Source organism: Saprolegnia parasitica (genome assembly GCF_000151545.1).
Source record: "Saprolegnia parasitica CBS 223.65 unplaced genomic scaffold supercont2.86, whole genome shotgun sequence".
NCBI classification, from domain to species: Eukaryota; Oomycota; class Saprolegniomycetes; order Saprolegniales; family Saprolegniaceae; genus Saprolegnia; species Saprolegnia parasitica.
In genome coordinates, this window is record NW_012156480.1 from 65,541 (window position 1) to 84,418 (window position 18,878).

Consider the following 18,878-nt stretch of genomic DNA (forward strand, 5'->3'; position numbering starts at 1 on the left):
CGCAACCTTTCGAGATACTTCAAGCGGCCGACTGCAGCGACGGGTGATGCTTTGAGGTACGAGTCAGCGCATGGACTAGTCAAAGTACCCGGTAGGTAGGTTGCACCAGACTGCGCCGTGGATGCAAGCAGTAGCTACGCGCCAAGCACTGAACAAGGTAGGACCATACAACATATCTTTGTGTCGTGCTGGAAACCAGCAGTCTTGCAAGGACGCTAGGAGCCTTCGAACAGCTCTTCGATCGAACGCACGTGCAGTTGCAAGACGCTCGTCTGGCTACTGTGCTGGCCTCGTTTGGGTGTGCAGCAATGATGCGGTATCCGGATTATCCGGATATCCGGCCGCGACCATCCAAGTGTCCATGACTCCGCCCATGGATCTCGTGTGCTTGCAGGTACTGTACCGAGGTCGCTACGCACTCTACGTATGTACTTCTACGGAGTAGGGTGGCATGCATAGTACTCGCATTCTATGAACTCGGCATTTTGTGGCGTTCCAACCATCCACTTGAACACCAAGCGCGTGCGTTGTCGTGTCGTCGGATGGATCTATCCAATACGCCGTGTCTGCTGGCGCCAGACTGGTCCGCGGAAGGCCAACGCTGCGATCACCTTGTTCAGAGTAAGCTTCCAGTGCGTCATCAAGCACGATCAAGAGGTCGGAGGCCCACCTTCGTGCCGCTTCCGCACAGTTCATCGAATCTGGGTAGCGAGCCAGGTCACCCAAAACGAGATGTTGAAAATTCAGCTACAGCAGCAAGCCCGACGCTTGCAACCACCGGTATACCAACGACGGCTCGACACAGTGTAGATAATAGACGTTGGTGGTGATGGTCGGTGGTATGCACACCACCATAGCAGCGTACCATGCACACTGATTCGCTACGCTCCCTATTCAGCAATAAGAACTCGGCGCAATCATCGTTTGAAAATCATTTTTTAGCGACAAAAATCACATGCCTCTGAACCTACGGCAACGGACAGAACCTCGTTGAAGGAGCGTGCTGTGCGTGTTTATGGCAAGGCCCGTGCGCATCCTTCATCTTCGCGGCAACTGCGATCGGTGTCGCGGGTTCTTGAACCTCGTATCTGGCTTGACCGCTCGATCTTTGAGCGTCAAGGAACCGAGACGACGACGCGACGCTAGGTACTGCATCATGTCCTGGCGATCCTTTGCAACAAAGCTGCTCGTCGCCACCATAAAGAGGCGTAGGAGGCCACATGGACGCCGCGCCCGCCGCTGCATCTGTCTGGTACGATCACTTGTCGAGGCCGGCACGGGACGCCGCCACGCGTCCATGGGCCGTCGCCACTCAAACACGCTGCAGCCACTGGACGCTGCGAAAAAAGCGATGTACACGACCCAGCCGGGACCTGCCGCATTGTCTCGTCCACAAGCATACAATACAGATGTACGCTTGTACTTGATGTATGTATGCCATGTGTACGCTGTGTACGTACAAATGTCGGGTCCGAACGAACTTATCTGGACCTATCAGGGGCCCGCAGCGGGATGGGACGTTCGGTCGTTCGCCGCCGAGACGACACACGCTGGATCGCGACGTCATGCATCCAATTACACCGCAGTCGTGCGGCAAGCCTATCAAGCCCCTGCCGACCACCCGCTGGACAATAACCTCGCTTTAGTGACCTCGATATACAGGCCCGTGGCGCCAAAGCGTGGCATGGTCAACATCCGAGCTCGATGTTGACTCGATGCAGGTGTCCTTAGCCTTTACTACAATTATTGTACGCTCTCGTCTTCCTCTGTGATAACGAAATGGCCGCGCCCCACAAACATCCCTCTCTCCGCTCTCGTCGTTTGTCGAGCGGAGACGATCCACGAGCGCCAAGATACAGTGCAATCCAAGCACGCTGCAGCGCTAAGAAGCGTTATGACCGTTCTACGTTGACCATGCAGTCGACCGTAGTGGTCTGCAGACAGCAAGGGAAGAATCCCTTGGCAGACCGTATCACGCTTGCATTGTGGTCGTTCGGCCGAGGGGTGAGGGAATGAGTGGCAAAGGGCAAACTCGATTAAGTACGATGGTCAAGCGCGCATGCGGCAATCGTCATAATTGCAACGTCTGTTCGAGTGACACATGGCCCATTCGTTGACCGAGCGGTCGAGTCGCCACAGCACCAGTAGCCTCCTTGCACCCGTGCGGTTTCTCTCGCGCCGCCTCCTCCCTGCCACGTCTGCAGAAGCACGCGCCGCCGGGTACGTGTCTATGACCATTGCAAAAGACACGAGCGCAATTCTGCACTCTGCTTTTCGCCACGCCAACTACGTACTCGCATGGCGCTCAACCAACTCCTCCATAGAAAAAGCCGCCTCACGCGCCGGCGCGCCTCGAGCATCCGGACCATGCGCAACGTCGAGGTGCCCCGCTACGAAGTGCTTCGGTCGTCGAAAACGACCGTGTACATTACGACGGTCGACAACGGTACCGACTACTGGGAACTCCCGATCCGGTACTCCAAGTACCACGACTTCTTCACAACGCTCTGCAAGACGGACAAGAAGTGGGTTGCGAAGCTCCCATTTCCCGAAAAGTCGTTTGGCTTTGGGAAGGACTCGCCCGACTTTCGCCGGCGCCAGCTCGACCTCTTCATGCGCCAGCTCAACGCGCTCTTCACGTCCCTCTCGGCCGAGGGCCAGGACGTCGTCATGGACTTTCTCGAAGCCAAGCACCACGTCTACCACTACGAGCGCGAAGCCTCCATCTACGACCATTACGACGACGAGAAGGCGTCGCGCCGCGGCTACAAGTCGTCGGTTGCGTCCGACACCGACTGCGAAGACAACGCGAGCGAGCACAACAACCTTGACGGCCTCTCGTCACCGTCGTTCCCGGATCGGACGTCGTCGCTCCACCACGTTCGGTCCTCGTCGCTGCATTCGTCGTCGCACTGCTCGTCGATCCACGAAGAAGAGGTTAAGCTCCCACCGATCGTTGAGCCCGTGCCGACGCCAGTCGCACCGACACCGGTGGTCGCGCCCGTCGTCGCACCGACGCCGACCGTCGTTGTCGCAACACCGGCACCGAAACCCAAGCTCCACACACTGGTGTCGCAGGTCGAGGGCTATGCACCGATGGGCCCGTCGGCCGCGCCGATCTGGCAGCAGCACGAGACGACACTCTCGACGTACACGCGACCCGCACACCTCAACCCTGTTGTCGTCAAGACGTGGGGCGTCCTGTACCCGACGCTGTTCCCGCAGCAGGTCGGCGGCGCTCCCAAGCCGCTTGCGGCCACCACTGCGTCCGACTAAGCTCGCAGTACTTCACCACCTTCCGTCTACGAAGCAATCCCCCACCAGTTCCTATGTAATGTATATAAGATATGAATTTTCTCCCAACGACCCTTGGCTTGCTCTCGAGACACGTGCGAGCTCCACTGCCCGGCCCCGGGTGTAGTACACTTGCCTGCTCCAACTGCCTGCCACAGACTCGATGATATACGCTGGTAAACATGACGGAGATACTAGTATAGATGATGTGCGTGCGTCGAGCCTTGGATCTTGCCGGGGACGTGAGCTGACGAGGGTGGTGCGTTGTCCACAGCCATCAACGAATGACCAAGCTATGAAGCTAGACCCGGCGGGGAAGACCTGTGCTTGCTACAATCCGGGACCAGCGATCGCTGTCAAGGAGAACAACCCAACGAATGACATACTATGAGATCCGTCACTCGTGCAAATAAGACGTTGCATTGGCCGGGTGTGGTGGAAGATTGATGATGATTGTACATGCTGGAATCGAAACAGCGGGACACCACTCGCCCGACGCCGAGGGTGACCTTGAAGCCGTGCAGGCAACAACCAGCTGGCAATCAATGCACGACACGGCATGGGCGCAACCATTTTTACGGCCGCTTGCACAGTGATGAGGCGACAATGGATTTCGCAGAGAGATCGTATCACGGACCACGGCGTTCCGATGCGCTTGCATTCGCCCAGTTGCGCGACCCATCGATGGCGCCCACCCTCGATGCCAAGCCGCTTGTACCTGCCGCGCGTGCGCCCACGTTGCGATGGCCGCTACCGTCGTCGTGTTCGTCGTTGCGAGCCTATATATCGCCACGGTGCTAAGCGCGCTCCTCAAGCCGCGACAGTACACAACCATCGAGACCGACGTCGCGTACGACGGCCACAATGCGTCGGTGGTTAGGACGCTCGACGGCTGCATGGGCCTCGGTACGAGGTATACGTATGGCGCAACCTCTCCAGCAACGCCACGTGCACCATCAAGGACTCGGTCGGCGTCCGCCGTCACGACGCGGCGCTCGCCATTGTCCCTGCGACGATCCCCGCGCGCCATCACCGTTCGCTTTGGAAGCTCTGAGGGCCCGCCTCCGCTGCCAACGGTCGCCTGCAGCTATGTCCGCGGCGCGCTCTGGCTCGACGAGGCGAATGCGGCTGGCCACAATACACGTTCACCTACGCCGAGTCCATATCGGTGAGTGCGCGCGGCTGGCCACGACGGCGGGGCAGCCACTCTTCTCGTACTCCACCACGTCGCGCGTCGGCTCTGTCTTTGAGTACGACGCTGCAAATCAACCGACGCGCCCCAGCTACATGCGCATGCAGGACGGCCGCGATGTGCTTTTGAAAGCATTCCAGCGGCGTTCCTTGTCGCCACACGCTGGTGTCGACGCTCGCCGAGTGCCCCACGGCGTGCACGGGCAACCAGGCCGGCCACGCGCCAAGAGCCACAATCCTCTTGTCTCGGACGAGTGCTTCAACAACTCGTCGCCATGCCCATGCGTGGCTCTTAGTTGACCACTACCGTGCAGAGATGGCCAACCTGGATCGGTCGAGACGCCGCTGCTTCAAGGTGCTGCGACCTCGACGCGCTTCAACCCGAGGATCGCAGCATCTTTCGAAGCCAATGGACCGAGATTGAAGCGTCCCGACGCTTTCGAAGCGACCGTCTCGTCCGTCGATCGGGTTGTTCGCCCAGCCGGCGTGCTGGGTACTCCTCGGAGTACCTTGGCTGCGTGGAGATTCTCATGGAGGAGGATGGGTAGCCCAGTCCAAGCAGCCGAGTCTGCTTGGTATCCTGGTATAGCGCGCCCGAGCACGGACCGCCACCGCTCCTTACATACCCGACGTCTACCTGCGGTCGTACCTCCATCTTCTTCGAATCGAAGCCAGGAGGATGATGATCATGCTGCATGAGAACTTGGCACCGGTGTGTATTTAATTGCAACAATCAAATCCACCCCATTATACCTTGCTGTTTGTATACACAGGACAAAGATCGCATTCTATTGCGTGATCGGCAATCGTCCAATCAAAAGCGCGCATGGGCGCGTCGAACGGCTGTCTTTTTAATTTTGGACCCGTTACGACGATGCTTGTTTATTTTATAATGCAAGCTTTGTATGGATAGGTCGATGGTGGTGATTAAATGCGATCCCGTTTTGCACGTACTATTGAAGCCCGGATTAAAACGACTTCATTTTCGCCCGCGGAAGCATGGACACCGACGCCAAGATGCATCCTACGCGACGAGGACGAGGCGAGAGCATGAACTACTACGAGCGCAAGCCCTCGGACGCACCATGGTTTGGCCGCCGGAAGGCCCGGCGCGGCCTGCAGCGGTCCTCGTCGCTGCCCAACATGCACCTTCAGGTAGATCGACCGGCGTCGATGCGTCGATCGATGCGTCACACGTGTAGGGCGAACGCCCCGTCGTGCCCAACATCTTTCCAGACATGGACGTCCGGTCGCTGCGGCTTGCCGAAGTCCGGAGCTGGCGCTGCCCTTGGATGACCAACGACGTGCCTGGGCCCGCACCGCGGTCGGTTGCGCATGAGCTCGAGCATGTCATCGAAGAGATGCACAACACCTTTGAGCACGAAGGAGACGCAAGCAACCCGCCGCCCGTGCTCAAACTGGATCGAAGCCAGTCCGAGAAGACGCCACTGACGATCACGGCAGCGACGCCCACGTCGAGCGCTGCGACAGAGAGCCCCCACACACCGCCTCCGCTCACGCCAATCAAGGTGCCCGCGAAGCGCCCCGTACTGCGGTTAAAGCTCGACGAGATGCCCACGTCCCAGCAAGCCGAGAACCGCGCGAACCGCGCGGCGAACCAGCTCTTGGCGAAGCGGGATGCGCTCGAACGAGAAAGCGGCGTGCATCAAAGCAACAACCACAACCCGACGAGCCACATGCAGCGCGCCATGATGGACCTCAAGCTCGTCTCCGTTGGCTCCAACAGCGACAGCGACACGATGTCACCGCATGGTACGACGACGATCGCTCGTGACCTTGTCTCATCGTCACGGTAGACGGCGAGGGCGGTCGTTTTAGCCAAGGCAGTGCCTACTCGCCCAACCACGGCATGTTCACCACCAAGTCGGTCTCGGTCTCGGAGGCGGGGATCGCTTCGCCAGACGCCACGCATCTGCATCTGCAAGAGAACCTGGTGCGGGTCCGTGAAGTGGGCCGTGGCGCGTCCGGTATCGTCTTCAAGGCCGTGCACATTCCGACGCTCAAAGTGGTCGCTATCAAGGTATGGCCATGTTTCTGCGCTCTCTTCGCCCATTGAGTTCTAGGATGTGCCCGTGTACGGGAAAGGCCAGCGCCGGCAAATGGTACGGGAGCTCCACGCGCTGTACGCGAACCTCGTGCCGCTCACAGAGTCCCGCACCGCCCCCGTGCGCATGTACATTCCTCTTCCATGGCATCGATCGCCTGACGAGAGTGCTGCAGGCCGAGTCCGTACATCGTATCGTTCTACGACGCGTTCGTCGACAAGCCCAAGAACTGCATCTGCCTCGTCATGGAATTCATGGGCGTCGGGTCGCTCCAGGACATGGTCGTCCACGGCGGGTGCACGTCCGAGGCGATTCTGTGCCGCATCGCGTCCAGCGTCCTCCGCGGCCTCGCGCACATCCACGCCAACCGCATGGTACATCGCGACATCAAGCCCCACAACCTGTTGCTCAACCACGCGGGCGACGTCAAGATCTCGGACTTTGGCCTCGCACGGACGCTCAACGAGCACGCGATGCACACCAAGACGTTCGTCGGCACCTTGCTCTACATGGCGCCCGAGCGCATCGGCGGCGGCGACTACGGCTACCCCTGTACAATCCTCTCGACCATGATGGCGCTCTTGACGATCGCGTGTAGCGGACATTTGGTCGTTTGGCCTCGTCTTGCTCTCGGTCGCCCTCGGGCGCTACCCGTTGCCGACACAAGACGGCTTCTTCGGTCTCTTTGATTCGGTCCGCATTCCGTCCTTGTTACGTTGTTGAGAGGCGTGCGTAGGTGGCGAACGAAGCCTACCTCAAACTGCCCCCCGACTTGTTTTCGCCGTCGTTGCAAGACTTTCTGGACAAGGTACGGACTCTTGTGTACCAAAACGAACGGGGATGCGATTGATTGTTGATGGGATAGTGCCTCACGATCGAGCCGGACGAGCGCTGGACCGCCGACCAGCTCCTCACGCACCCTTTTGTACACCAGTTTACACCCGACGCGACGCTCGCCGAGGTATTGCATTGTCGTGCAATCCTTGGTGCTAGGATGTGGCAACGTATAGTGGAAGACCTTTGTCGGTGGCATGTCGGAACCGCGCGAAAAATCGCTGCAGGACATTAGCGACGCCGTCATGCACCGCGTCTACGACCGTGCGGCCAAGTGTTTTGTGCCACAGGTACCTCTACTAGTCCGCATCCCAAACCCTCAAGAAGAAGAGTTCTAGTCGGATTACGGCATGTCGATGTTGACGCCGGAAGCGTCGTCCCGCAACGTCATCTTGCCGCCGGTCGAAACCAGGTCCTCGTCGATTGTTGATATGTAGCTCATGTCACCAACTCAGTTTGCAACTGGGGCTGGCCAACTATTTGGAGCTGCCACCGGCGACGGTCTTTCAGGTCTTTGAGCAGGTATACCTACCCTCTTGTGGCTGTATCATACTGTTGGACTAGAAACGGATCGAGTACGAAGAGAAGCTGCTCGAGGATCACTTGTGCCAATCGCCGCAGAGCTGGGCCAATTCACCCGGCGACCATCGGCGGCAGTCGCTCTTGGGGTCGTCGACGTCGGTCGTGGTCGTCGCCGACGACGACCCGCCGCCCCACACGCGCCGCCCGTCGTTCTGGACGCGACTGCACAACAGCGTGAAAAACCTCGGTCGGCGGAAGGACTCGTAATCGATGCTTAGAGGGTCTTTCGATGCACAATGGACGCGCCGTGCTCCTCGTACTCTGCCTTGGTGATCCACATGGTCTTGAACGTCGCGAGGGACGCGAGGATCGAGCCGCCGATCCACGTCGAGTACTGGCGCGCGGGCGGCGCCGAGATGCGGATCTTGATGTCCTTGGGCGCCTTCTTGCGGACTTCGGAGAGGAGCCGGTCGCCAAACCCGGGAAAGAGCGTCGAGCCACCGCTTAGAACGATCTGCGAAAAGAGCGTCTTGCGCAAATCCATGTCGGAGCGCAGGATCGCATGCACGAGGCAGTCCTGGACACCTACGCAAACGACATCGTCGTCGAGGACTCGAGGAGAGACGCATCCTACCCGTGTACTCGGAGCCGATGAGGTCGGGGCGGAAGAGGATCTCGGGCGCCCGGAACTTTTCTGGACCGAGCTACACATGCCATGGCCATCAGGAGGAGAAGGACGGTGTAAGATGCGCGACGTACGTTGAGGACACTGCCGTCCGGAAGGCGGTACTCGGACGAGGCTTGGGCGGCCGAGGACGGCGTGTCGCCGGCGGCGTGGGCGAGCTGCTCTTCCTTGGCCGGGTTGAAGGCCACGTAGCAGAGCTTCTCTTTGATCTCCTTGACGATCTCGAGCTCGGCGGATGTCTGAAACACATACCCTGCCCGGCGGCAGAGCAGCTGGAGGTAGTTGGTCACGTCGCGCCCGGCCACGTCCATGCGCGTGATGGCATGCGGCAGCGTAAAGCTCTCGTAGACGGGCACGACGTGCGTGACACCGTCGCCGACGTCGAGGACGACGCCCGTCGTCCGGCCGGACGCGTAGAGCGAGAGGACGGCTTGGGGCGACACGAAGAAGGCGGGCGCGTTGAAGCTCTCGAAGAACACCTCGGCGGCCTTGACGCGGTTCGCGGCCGGGTTGAGCGGCGCCTCGGTGAGCAGCACGGGATGCTCTTCGCTCGTGATGTTGAGCATGTCCTTCGAGTACATGTGTTCCCAGATGCGCTGCATGCGGTCCCAGTCGGTCACGATGCCATGCTCCATGGCGTACTTGATGGTGAAGAGGCCGCGGTGCTGCTGCACGCGGCTGCCGACGAACGTGTCGCCGCTCTCGTACGCGCCGCCCGCCATCATGCGCAGGTGCTTGGTCGTGCCCACGTAGCTCGGGAAGACGGCCTGCGGCAGCTCGCCGCCCGCGAAGCCGGCCTTGAGGATGCCACTGCCGTTGTCGACGACCACGGGCTGGTTGTACTCGGCCATGTCGCCGCAAAATCAGGATGCGAAAGCCCCCGTCCGGACCCGCGTATCCGGACGCCCAAGATACGCACCCAAAAGAGTGTGGCGATCGTCGATCCCCGACAATCTTATAGCCAAACAACATCATGACAATATTGTCATGTCTCCCGTCGCTTTCGAAACCAACCCAGGAGACTCTAGCAATTCGATAAAGCACATGGAAGCAGTCGAGCTCTCAGGAGGAACGATGCGGCTCGGCTCGTCGTCAAGACGCAAGAAGAAGAAGAGCCAAGACATTGTACTACATGCGGTTATCGGGACTTGTACAGGAGGAGGATCGAGGCGATCGAGGTCGAGAGCTCGAGAGGTAGTCGAGTTAGAGCGCGAGGAGGTCTTGGTTGTGCTTCAAGAGCGCACCGAGGGCGCCAAAGAAGCCTTCGTGGTGGAAGAACTGCGCTTGCATTTGCGACTTGGACCAGTAGTCGATCGCATACGCCAGCTGGCGCGACGCAATCTAATGCCACAGGTACCATGCGTGGGACGGATGTACGGTCGAGAGGAGGAGGCGGACCTCGTTTTGACGAAGAAAGTTCCCGCAAAAGTAAATCCGCTGCGTGTCCGAGCGCTGGGCACTGAGGTACGCGACCTAAGAAGAGCCCGCTCGTCGAGGTTATGCTGAGGGAGACGAGTCGTACTTGGCCAATGTTGGTGGTGATCATGATCAAGAGCGATCGCGCCACGTCTTCGTCGCGGACGCCGCTCTTGGGCTCGTACTTGGTGCCCTACGTCCATATACCTGTAGAGTACAACAAGCTAGCTCAGTCGGTCACCATTTTGCCAAAGCTGCTGGCGAGCGTGTCGGCCGAGAGGTTAAACTGCGTGTAGTTGCCGCCATAAATGTCGCCGACCTGCATCCCACCTCAGCAATTGCGATTGCCAGCGATAGGGAGACGATACCGTCATGTCGACCGTGTTGGAGTCGCCGACGATGCTCGCGTCCATGGCTTCGTCAAAGCTCTTGTACTTGGAGAGGAGCTTGCAGAGACCGAGGTACGTGCCACCGCCGAGGCTCGTTCCCGACACGCGAGTGTACTCGGTCTCGCTCGTCACCTTGAGGATGCTCACGCCGGACCCAATATTAACCAGCAAAAACGGGTACAGCTCCTACAAGCAGCAGGATCCTGCAGTCGTCCCAGTCGATGGTGCTCGTACGCTGGCCGGCGTATGCACGATCGTCTTGGTGGCTTGGCCCATGCCTTGGTGGTTCATGGCGACGTTCTAGTACACAGACACTCGATGATTGCGTGCGTTCGACAAGCCATCGTCTCTGGCGGAGACGGAGGAGGACCCACCTTGAAGGTATAGCATTCGTCCAGCACATGCCGCATGACAAAGCCGAGGCCTTGGATGAGGCACGCGAGCTCGTCGCACTTTTCCAGCGTAATGCCCACGTTGTCTTCAAAGAGCTTGCTAAACTTGAAGGCGCCGCCGCCCGTGCAGGGCATCGTGCGGATGTGTCGGTGGAAGCAGCGGTGGCGTACAAACTCGACGACCTTCTCGAGCTTGCTCGTCTCAAAGCGCAGGAAGTGGATGCGGCCCGTGGAGAGCTGCAGCGCCATGCCGTCTTCGCGGTTGGCCGACTTGCCGTACGTCGTCGACGCCATCATGTACGCGTGCACGTCGCCGAGGTCGGCGGCGTCGCGCTCGAGGTACACGAGCTTTCCGAGCGTGCCGCCGACGTCCATGCCGAAGAGCCGCCCGAGGTCCTTGTCCCGGTGGTAGATGATCCGCGCCTGGAGCCGCTTGAGCTTGCGCTTCCGCAACACGACGAGGCCGACGACGACGACCGTCGCCAGCGCAAACCGTGCCAGCATCGAGGCTTTTTTTCGTTGCATTCGGCATGTGCCGAAAATAAAACCAGCATCAAGTACTCCTAGGCGACATTGAATGGAATACGATCAAATCATACAAGTAGCACCAGCGCATCTCCACGCGGTATGCTTGAATGACATCGACGACGGCCTTGAGCTTGGTGCTCTACAAGAACCATGTGCGACGTCCTTGCCTGCTTGTGCGCCTGCTTGTGCGTCTCTTTTAAATGGTGCAAATGTACGTCATCGTGTTTTCATACCCGGTCCAGGAACCTGAAACACGCGAGCAAGAGCAATGGAAGCGCCTCCATCGGATGTCGCCGTTGTGTTACGAATGCAAGCAAGATAAAGCAGTTAGTGGCCCAACTCTGTCCGAGTTGACAATCAAGACACCGCATTTCGATATGTGTCAATAACATACTTGCGTTTTCGATATCGCTTATGAAAAATCAGATCGCTTACGAGAAACCTTTGACGGGCAAAAAGCCAACACATGTCACGATCCTCCGACAATGGCAGCGGCAGCCAAGTCCTCTTTGGCACGCACGGAACGATCTTCCCGCATCCAGCCCCATCCTAAGCGTAGCCCAAGTGCCTACTCTAGGGTGCTGTCACTGAGATCTACACGGGGACGGGTGATTGAGAGCTCGGTGGCAATCTGGCCTTGACTTCGTATCAATTTCCGTTGCCTGCTGCTTGCAAAGGTGTCGGCGCCGAGCGGCTCACGCAGCTTTCAAGTATCCATAGCTTGAGCTTTGTACATAGCGAATCGGTGTCGTACAGACGTCGTTCAGCAATGTTGTCTTGGAAGTGCAAGGGTCGTGCTGGTGCTTGGTCTTGGTCCGGTTGCCCTTCTGGGTGACGTTAGTGTACGGTATGCGGAAGATCACTTGGCGCCCGATTTCGAAATCGAATCTTGAAAGGTATCAAGTTCTTGGGTGCTATCTGCCAATAGTAGCCGCAACATGGACGACGGTAGAGTATACAAGGGCCTCGTTCGAAGGCGTCTTGCTTGATACTTCCAGGAACTTGATGCTCCTCATTGAGTTGGATGGAAATGCAGACAATATGATCTTTTTTGCAATTAAATAGGTCGCGCACACACCGATGCGGCTTGCTTACGAGAGAAAGTACTCGAGCAGCCATGCGTCGTCCTCGTCCATGAGGTCGTTGTCCGTCACAAGGTCCGTGAGATGCCAGATTGGAAACAGAATCTCGTCGGCGCCCACATCCCGCGGGCTTTCATCGTCCGCGTCGCCGATATTCACTTTGAGCGGCGGCATGGGTTGCAGCTTGATGCGCTTGGGCGGTGCTTCGACAACGTCCTCGGTACTCTCGGTGAGCGAGACGAGAAGCACGCGCTTGCCGCTGGCCGACGACGTGACGGCAAAGTTCGAGGTGGCTGGCAGCGCCTCCATGACTTGGTGGTGGAAAGGGTGCTTTTTTGAAATGGATACAATTGAAAGAGATGTCCGTGATCGAGAATGGTGGCCCCAACAGCCTCTGGGACGACCACTCGAGGCCTCGAATTCGAACGGCACGGCGACGTGGCACCCCGCACGTCTCACGTCGGCGGTCGTTTCGAAGGCAACCGCGGTGGGACGACCAACGTCGAACTAATCTTTGGAACACACGGTTGGAGATGGCGCTATCTTCCGCGTCCCACCCGACCTCGCTTCGATGGATACGGAACACAGCAATACGGTATCGTGTCGACCTCTCGTCCAAATCAAGCAGTGTCCTGCAATGGTAGCCACCCCATATTTCTGCAAAATTGCAATCATTCGTGTGCGTTCATAACAACATAAAAAAGGTTCCTTAGAGCGGTAGCAGGTGCAGTGTCCCGCCCTTCTGAAACCCTCGGTGAGAAACCAGCTGATGGCACCGCGATGGCGTTGATAGGGATGGCGTTGCCGCGGTGGTACGACGGCAATGATCTACGCCATGGATTTTTGTCGTGATGCGACTCGCTTCCTGCAGCACGGAAGCTTGATTCGATTGCATACCGCATTGGTTCCGCATGGGTTCTTCCTGATCCGTGGATGGGACTCATGCCAACGGTGATTCCGCCATCCAGCAGGACTACGTAGGTACTAGTAGTACGGTAGAATCATGCAAGCTTCGATGTTTAGCTCCAATAAAAGAGGACGACAACCTCCGGCGATGCGATCGTTTTTGTCTTCGATTTTCCACCGACGCGCGAGATATGGGCCGCGGCCGTTTGGCGTTACCACCCTGTGACGCGGGACGTTGCGAGGGCTAGGTCCTCCTTCAAGATATACCGACGTCATCAAGTCGCTGTGGATTAAATAGAATGTCTTGTTTCGGATTACGACAAGAAATACTGCAAGAGCCATAAGTCGTCCAAGAATTGGTCCGTATTGGGCTCGTCGTCGCGCCACAGGGCATCGTCGGCGAGCATCATCGTCGGCGTACTACTCTCCAACAGGGGCGTGGGTTTCGGGTCGTTGTACACTACTTGCCGGCGGACATCCGAGTCGTGCATCGGCGGCAAGAACGGGGTTTCCGTGGCCTTCTTGAGCGGTGAAATCGAGCACAGTGCCATGGCGCAGCAAATTTCGCAATGATCTGCAGGAAGCGACGTGCTGATGATGGATTTGGAACGTCGTATATTTAAACCCGTGGGACGAACCCACAGAAGCGCAGTGCCACGTTACTCGGCCGAACCACATTCTCTTTCAAAAACCAGTTACAGCGGCTGCCGTCGTCGATCACAGAGATACCCGACGACGATGCGTGCGCTTCGTCCCACGTGTCTTGCCCTGCTCGCGGCGCTCCACTCACTGCTCGCGGACGACCAGGCCAACTGGTGTGCCGGGTTTGACGAAGTCGTCTTGACCATCGACGGTCCGTCGCCTGCGTCCCGCGTCGGGGGCAGTCGTCTCTCGCCCAACATGACCTTCAACAGCAGCGTCCTCGAAGATGCCTATGCGTTCTACCAAGTGTGTGTTGCCCGCCATACGCACGAGCACGCGATCGAGGTCGACGTCGTCGCCGTCACAGGCGACACGACGCTCTTCTTATCGGCCGAGAACCCACTGCCGCAGCGCGGCCACTCGTCGTGGATTGCACAACAGCGCGGCAACGACCACGTGTCGCTGCCAACGTACTTGCCCGAATTTGCCCGCGACGGCCCCCGTATGGCACTGTACATTGGCGTGCTCGGCGTCGCGCCAGGGGCGTCCAACTTTACGCTCACAGTCGCCATCAAGGACTTGCCCGAGAACTCGGACATTCGATTGCGGCAAGAGTACTACGACAAATCGCGCCGGTCGCTGCTCGAGACACGACGTCTCCGCCGTGCGCCTAGCATGCCCTAAAAATGTTGCGATTCTATCTCACTTCTCGCTCGCTGATTCGGGCCGGAGGCGACGTGGACGAGTTCGTTATCGTCGTCGCCGTCCCTGAATATCCAAGCTCCTCCGCATCTTCGATTTTCGAGGGTTGGCAGAGACGTGGGCGAAAGGCGTACTCGAAGGGGCGAGATAGGTTGGCCTTCGACAAAAAGCGCGAATGCATCTTGGCCGAGCGACGGGGCGGACTTGCCGCCGTGCAAATCTCACTGAATTCCGCTCCGAGATCAGCGCCGAGATTAGTCTACTGGATAAGCTGGTCCCGTTCCGCTGAGAACAGAGTCAGCAAGGCACGCTCGTGCTGCCGTGAATTACGCGACAGAAGAAAGAAAATATGCTTAAGTGGGAGCTCCGAAACGTAATCTTACTTCGTCCAGAGAACTGCGCCGCCATGCAGGGCGAGCCACGACCATAATCGGCAACGGTGACCGAAATCAAATTGAAACCGCGCCGCCAAAACCGCGCCTCGTCGCCGATGCGGATTGGCTGCCGCAATGCCGGCGTGTGATTGGCGGAGCTCGTATCTGGCCTGTCATTGGTGGAGCGCCCGTGGGTCTGGCACCAATGAAATTATCGTTCCGAGTTGCTACTGCGTCACAGCGATAGCATGAGCAAGCAGAGCAATCCGGCCAAGCGGGGCGGGTTCGCGTCGTCCTTTGCGACGTCCGGCGGCACGCTCAAGTTCCAAGGCTGCGCCCACTTCCGGCAGCGGCTCGTGTGCGCGACGCTCAGCGGCCGGCGCATCCTCATCCAAAACATTCGCGCCGAGAGCGACGAGCCCGGCATCACGGAGTTTGAAGCCAACTTTTTGCGGCTCCTCGACAACCTCACGAACGGCAGCCAGATCGAAATCAACGAGACGGGTACGTCGCTCAAGTACACGCCCGGCTTTATCGTCGGCGGCACGATCGACCACGACTGCGGCACGAAGCGCGCGATCGGCTGGTTCCTCGAGCCGCTCGTAGCCCTCGCGCCGTTCGCCAAGAAGCCGCTGGTTGCGACGCTGCGCGGCATCACAAACGACGACGTCGACGTCTCGGTCGACTCGTTCAAGGCGATTACGCTGCCGCTGATCAAGGTACAATCCGTGTCCTTCTTGTATCTCGATCTCATGAGGCGCGGTAGCACTTTGGTCTCGACGAAGGCCTCGATTTCAAGGTCAAGAAGCGCGGCGCACCGCCGCTCGGTGGCGGCGAGGTCATCTTTCGCTGCCCGATCGTGCGCCAGCTCCGGTCGGTGCACCTCGTCGACGACGGCTTCATCAAGCGGATCCGCGGCGTGGCCTACTGCACGCGCGTGTCGCCGCAGACCGCCAACCGCATCGTCGACACGGGCCGTGGCATCTTCAACAAGCTGCTTCCGGACGTGTACATTTACTCGGACCACTACAAGGGCGCCGAGTCGGGTCTCTCGCCCGGCTTTGGCCTCTCGCTCGTCGCCGAGACGACGACCGGTATCGTTCTGGGTGCCGAGGCCGCGGCCACGAGCGGCAGTCTCCCCGAAGACGTGGCCAAGACGGCGTCGCACTTGCTCTGCGAAGAAATTCAAAAGGGCGGCTGCGTCGACACGACCAACCAGTGCCTCACCCTCCTCCTCATGACGCTGTCGCCCGAAGACGTCTCGAAAGTCCGCTTTGGCAAGCTCACGCCCCACAGGTACTCACACGACTGGATTGTAGTAGTATCGCTGGCTCACATGAATTATTGACGTAGCATTCAGTTTCTGCGTCACTTGCGCGACTTTTTCGGTGTCACGTTCAAGATCAAGGCCGAGAACGAGACCAAGACCGTGCTCCTCTCGTGCCTTGGCCTGGGCTTCAAAATTTGTCGAAAAGTTACTTAAACCCCGATATTCCCACTACACTATATACAACCAACCAACCGACCACTGCATGTCGTCTGAATACGTACAGGACAAGGCACCACGCGGTGCTACGCGTGTACCATGGTGCGCCAACGTTGTCTGCGCTGGAAGCGGACCATGTGGCCACGGATCCTCCCGCGACGCTCCTGACCGTCCGATTCGAATCAGATGCGACTCAGATGCAAGCCGCCAATCCGGTGCCGTTTCAACATGTGCTTTGCGCAGGCTTACACGACGACTTGTAAAAGCGACGAGGAACAAGCAACTACTTGCGGCGCGATTTCGCCTTCTCGATGTCCTTGCCCTTGGTCGGCGGCTTTTTGCGCTTGGGCTTGGGCGCCGCCTCGAGGGGCTGGATCTTCTTGCCGCCCATCTTGGATTTGATCGAGAGGCGAGCGGCCACGAGCCATTTGATTGCAATCGCCGTCGAGGCGGCGTTGAGGAAGACGGGCTGATTGGCCCACTTGGCGCCTCGGAGCGCGGCGTCTTCTTCGTCGTCGCTGACGTTGGCGACCGCGCGGCGCTTGCCGGTTTTGCCAAACACGCGGTCCTGGCCGAGCTTGTACCACTTGAGTAGGATCGCGCGCGACGCGGCGTTGAGGTGGACGCTTCCGAACCCGAGGGCCGCCGCGGTCTCGGCGTCGGCCATCGCTTGGTCGTTGGCGCCGAGGCCAAGCGGCTGCATGCGCGCTTCATGCTTTTGCTTGGCGAGGCAGTTGAGGCAGAGCGTTCGGAACTTTTCGTGCTTGATGAAGAACGCCTTCCACTCGGCCACGTTGAACTCGTCGCTCGGGTAGACCTTGTCGAACTTGTCGCCCATGACTTCGAGGGGAATCATGAGCTCGACTTGGAGCTGGCGACGACTGAGGCAGCTCTCGCACTCAACCTTGCGCGCGGCGTTGATGATGGGCTGCACTGCTTCGCGGAGTCGGAGGCGGCGGCGGGCTTTGGCGAGCCAGAGCCGAATGATGTCGCGGGACGGTGCTGTGAGCGAGACGGGCCCAAAATGCGGCCGGCCACCTAGTTGCAGCATGCATATCTAAGGTGAAGACACTATGAACACGTACTGTCGTCGTCGTCGTCGTCCGAGACTTGTGGGTTGAGACTGCTGATGATCTTTGAAAACTGCGTAATCAAGTACGGCCGCGCACGCCGCAGCGTTCGGGGCGTGAGAATATTCGGTAGCTGCTCGATGATCCACGCGCGGTTGTAGTTGAGGAACTTGTACCGGAACGTCTCGGACGTGAGCCGTTGGTTCATCAAGAACGCTTCGTGCGACGCGCCTTTGAGTCGTTCGAGCTCCTCCCAGTTGGGCACGTCCATGTCTTCGTCTTCCGGGTTGGCGATCCACATGGTCGACTCGTGCCGGAGCTTGTACAAGGCGAGCTTTCGGATCAAGTAGAGGCAAATGCGGCGCACGCAGTAGCACGTCAAGGCCATGTACGGCACGAGGGCGAGAGTCGCGGGGTCGGCAAACATGTTGTACTTGTTGCGCACCTACGTACATCCGAAATCAGTCAACCTGTCACGATGACAGATCATCAATAGATAGATGTCCACCATGATCTCGATCGCGACGACGAGCGCGAGGATCGCAAGTGTCTGGACACCGCACATGAAATGGTACTGGGACGAAAAGCACATCTGGTCGAGGTGCCGAAGCCCTTCTTCAATGCACTCGTCGAGGTTGTGCTCGAGGCCTTTCCAGCGCTTCTCGCGCTGAATGTACCGGTACCGGCAATAGACAAAGTAGTCGTAGAGCTTCCAGCCCTTGAAGAGCTCGAGCGCGTGCAAGATGAAGACGTCCGAGAGCAAGTGGTACGCGATGATGACGATGAAAAAGTAGCAGTAGTACTCGAGGTCTTGGACGCGGATGTGGTAGTTGTCTGCAATGCCGGTTTCGGCGCGAAACACAATCATAATGATCACCATCGTCGGCTGGAAGAAGGACGCAAGCGTCTCCATGCCATACTCCATGGCGAAATCAATGATCGGTTCGACCGTGTCGGCGTCCTCTCCCCTAGCTTTTTCGTTCGCTTCCTTGTCCTGAAGGGCTTTCTTGGCGTCGTCTTCCTTCTTCTTCTTCGCCGCCTCGTCCTCGTTGTTGGGGTCGATCGGCTTGCCGTCGGGACCGAGCTTCTTGGGCTTCCGCTTCTTCTTTTTCCGGACGAGAAAAAGCTTGGCTAGTCGCACGACCTCCTTCATTCCCTTCTTGACGAGCCGAAGCAACGCGTGGAGGTGGTCCAAGATGGCCTCCAACACGACGTCAAAGTAGAGCCGATGAAGAAATGCGACACCAAACACGATGTAGAACGCAAGCATGAACCCGAGCAAGTCGGGGGCCGCCATCG

The 18,878-nt window shown here is 58.6% G+C and overlaps 10 protein-coding genes across 10 annotated transcripts; 6 read left to right on the forward strand and 4 right to left on the reverse strand.

Moving 5' to 3' along the window:
- The first annotated feature begins 2,189 nt into the window (after positions 1-2,189).
- SPRG_10944 (hypothetical protein) lies at positions 2,190-3,363 on the forward strand. Its single transcript, XM_012351774.1, has one exon. The coding sequence runs from the start codon at positions 2,299-2,301 to the stop codon at positions 3,274-3,276; it is 978 nt and encodes a 325-aa protein (XP_012207164.1). The 5' UTR covers positions 2,190-2,298; the 3' UTR covers positions 3,277-3,363.
- A 674-nt stretch (positions 3,364-4,037) lies between these two features.
- On the forward strand, positions 4,038-4,348 carry SPRG_10945 (hypothetical protein; the record flags this gene model as incomplete). Its single annotated transcript, XM_012351775.1, has 2 exons — positions 4,038-4,207; positions 4,234-4,348. The coding sequence occupies 2 exons, from the start codon at positions 4,038-4,040 to the stop codon at positions 4,346-4,348; spliced, it is 285 nt and encodes a 94-aa protein (XP_012207165.1).
- Positions 4,349-5,570: 1,222 nt separating this feature from the next.
- Positions 5,571-5,824, forward strand: SPRG_20948 (hypothetical protein; the record flags this gene model as incomplete). Its single annotated transcript, XM_012351800.1, has 2 exons — positions 5,571-5,640; positions 5,688-5,824. 2 exons carry the CDS (start codon positions 5,571-5,573, stop codon positions 5,822-5,824), a joined length of 207 nt encoding a protein of 68 aa, XP_012207190.1.
- Positions 5,825-6,355: 531 nt separating this feature from the next.
- On the forward strand, positions 6,356-8,174 carry SPRG_10946 (STE/STE7 protein kinase; the record flags this gene model as incomplete). The annotated part of the gene is made up of 10 exons (XM_012351776.1): positions 6,356-6,526; positions 6,570-6,679; positions 6,727-7,103; positions 7,150-7,244; positions 7,288-7,359; positions 7,417-7,512; positions 7,562-7,675; positions 7,724-7,797; positions 7,841-7,907; positions 7,950-8,174. The coding sequence occupies 10 exons, from the start codon at positions 6,356-6,358 to the stop codon at positions 8,172-8,174; spliced, it is 1,401 nt and encodes a 466-aa protein (XP_012207166.1).
- On the reverse strand, positions 8,152-9,450 carry SPRG_10947 (hypothetical protein). Its single transcript, XM_012351777.1, has 3 exons — positions 8,667-9,450; positions 8,542-8,611; positions 8,152-8,492 (listed from the first exon to the last, which is right to left on the reverse strand). The coding sequence occupies exons 1-3, from the start codon at positions 9,441-9,443 to the stop codon at positions 8,182-8,184; spliced, it is 1,158 nt and encodes a 385-aa protein (XP_012207167.1). The 5' UTR covers positions 9,444-9,450; the 3' UTR covers positions 8,152-8,181.
- Positions 9,451-9,706: 256 nt separating this feature from the next.
- SPRG_10948 (pantothenate kinase) lies at positions 9,707-11,314 on the reverse strand (the record flags this gene model as incomplete). Its single annotated transcript, XM_012351778.1, has 7 exons — positions 9,707-9,933; positions 9,991-10,065; positions 10,115-10,201; positions 10,250-10,327; positions 10,377-10,583; positions 10,632-10,697; positions 10,772-11,314. The coding sequence occupies 7 exons, from the start codon at positions 11,312-11,314 to the stop codon at positions 9,796-9,798; spliced, it is 1,194 nt and encodes a 397-aa protein (XP_012207168.1). The 3' UTR covers positions 9,707-9,795.
- Positions 11,315-12,408: 1,094 nt separating this feature from the next.
- Positions 12,409-12,708, reverse strand: SPRG_10949 (hypothetical protein; the record flags this gene model as incomplete). The annotated part of the gene is made up of 2 exons (XM_012351779.1): positions 12,409-12,504; positions 12,559-12,708. 2 exons carry the CDS (start codon positions 12,706-12,708, stop codon positions 12,409-12,411), a joined length of 246 nt encoding a protein of 81 aa, XP_012207169.1.
- Positions 12,709-14,007: 1,299 nt separating this feature from the next.
- Positions 14,008-14,637, forward strand: SPRG_10950 (hypothetical protein). The gene has a single exon (XM_012351780.1). The coding sequence runs from the start codon at positions 14,044-14,046 to the stop codon at positions 14,629-14,631; it is 588 nt and encodes a 195-aa protein (XP_012207170.1). The 5' UTR covers positions 14,008-14,043; the 3' UTR covers positions 14,632-14,637.
- Positions 14,638-15,225: 588 nt separating this feature from the next.
- On the forward strand, positions 15,226-16,551 carry SPRG_10951 (18S rRNA biogenesis protein RCL1). Its single transcript, XM_012351781.1, has 3 exons — positions 15,226-15,742; positions 15,790-16,319; positions 16,377-16,551. Exons 1-3 carry the CDS (start codon positions 15,272-15,274, stop codon positions 16,504-16,506), a joined length of 1,131 nt encoding a protein of 376 aa, XP_012207171.1. The 5' UTR covers positions 15,226-15,271; the 3' UTR covers positions 16,507-16,551.
- Positions 16,552-16,792: 241 nt separating this feature from the next.
- On the reverse strand, positions 16,793-18,876 carry SPRG_10952 (hypothetical protein; the record flags this gene model as incomplete). The annotated part of the gene is made up of 3 exons (XM_012351782.1): positions 16,793-17,547; positions 17,595-18,024; positions 18,088-18,876. The coding sequence occupies 3 exons, from the start codon at positions 18,874-18,876 to the stop codon at positions 16,793-16,795; spliced, it is 1,974 nt and encodes a 657-aa protein (XP_012207172.1).
- Between the last annotated feature and the right edge of the window lie 2 nt (positions 18,877-18,878).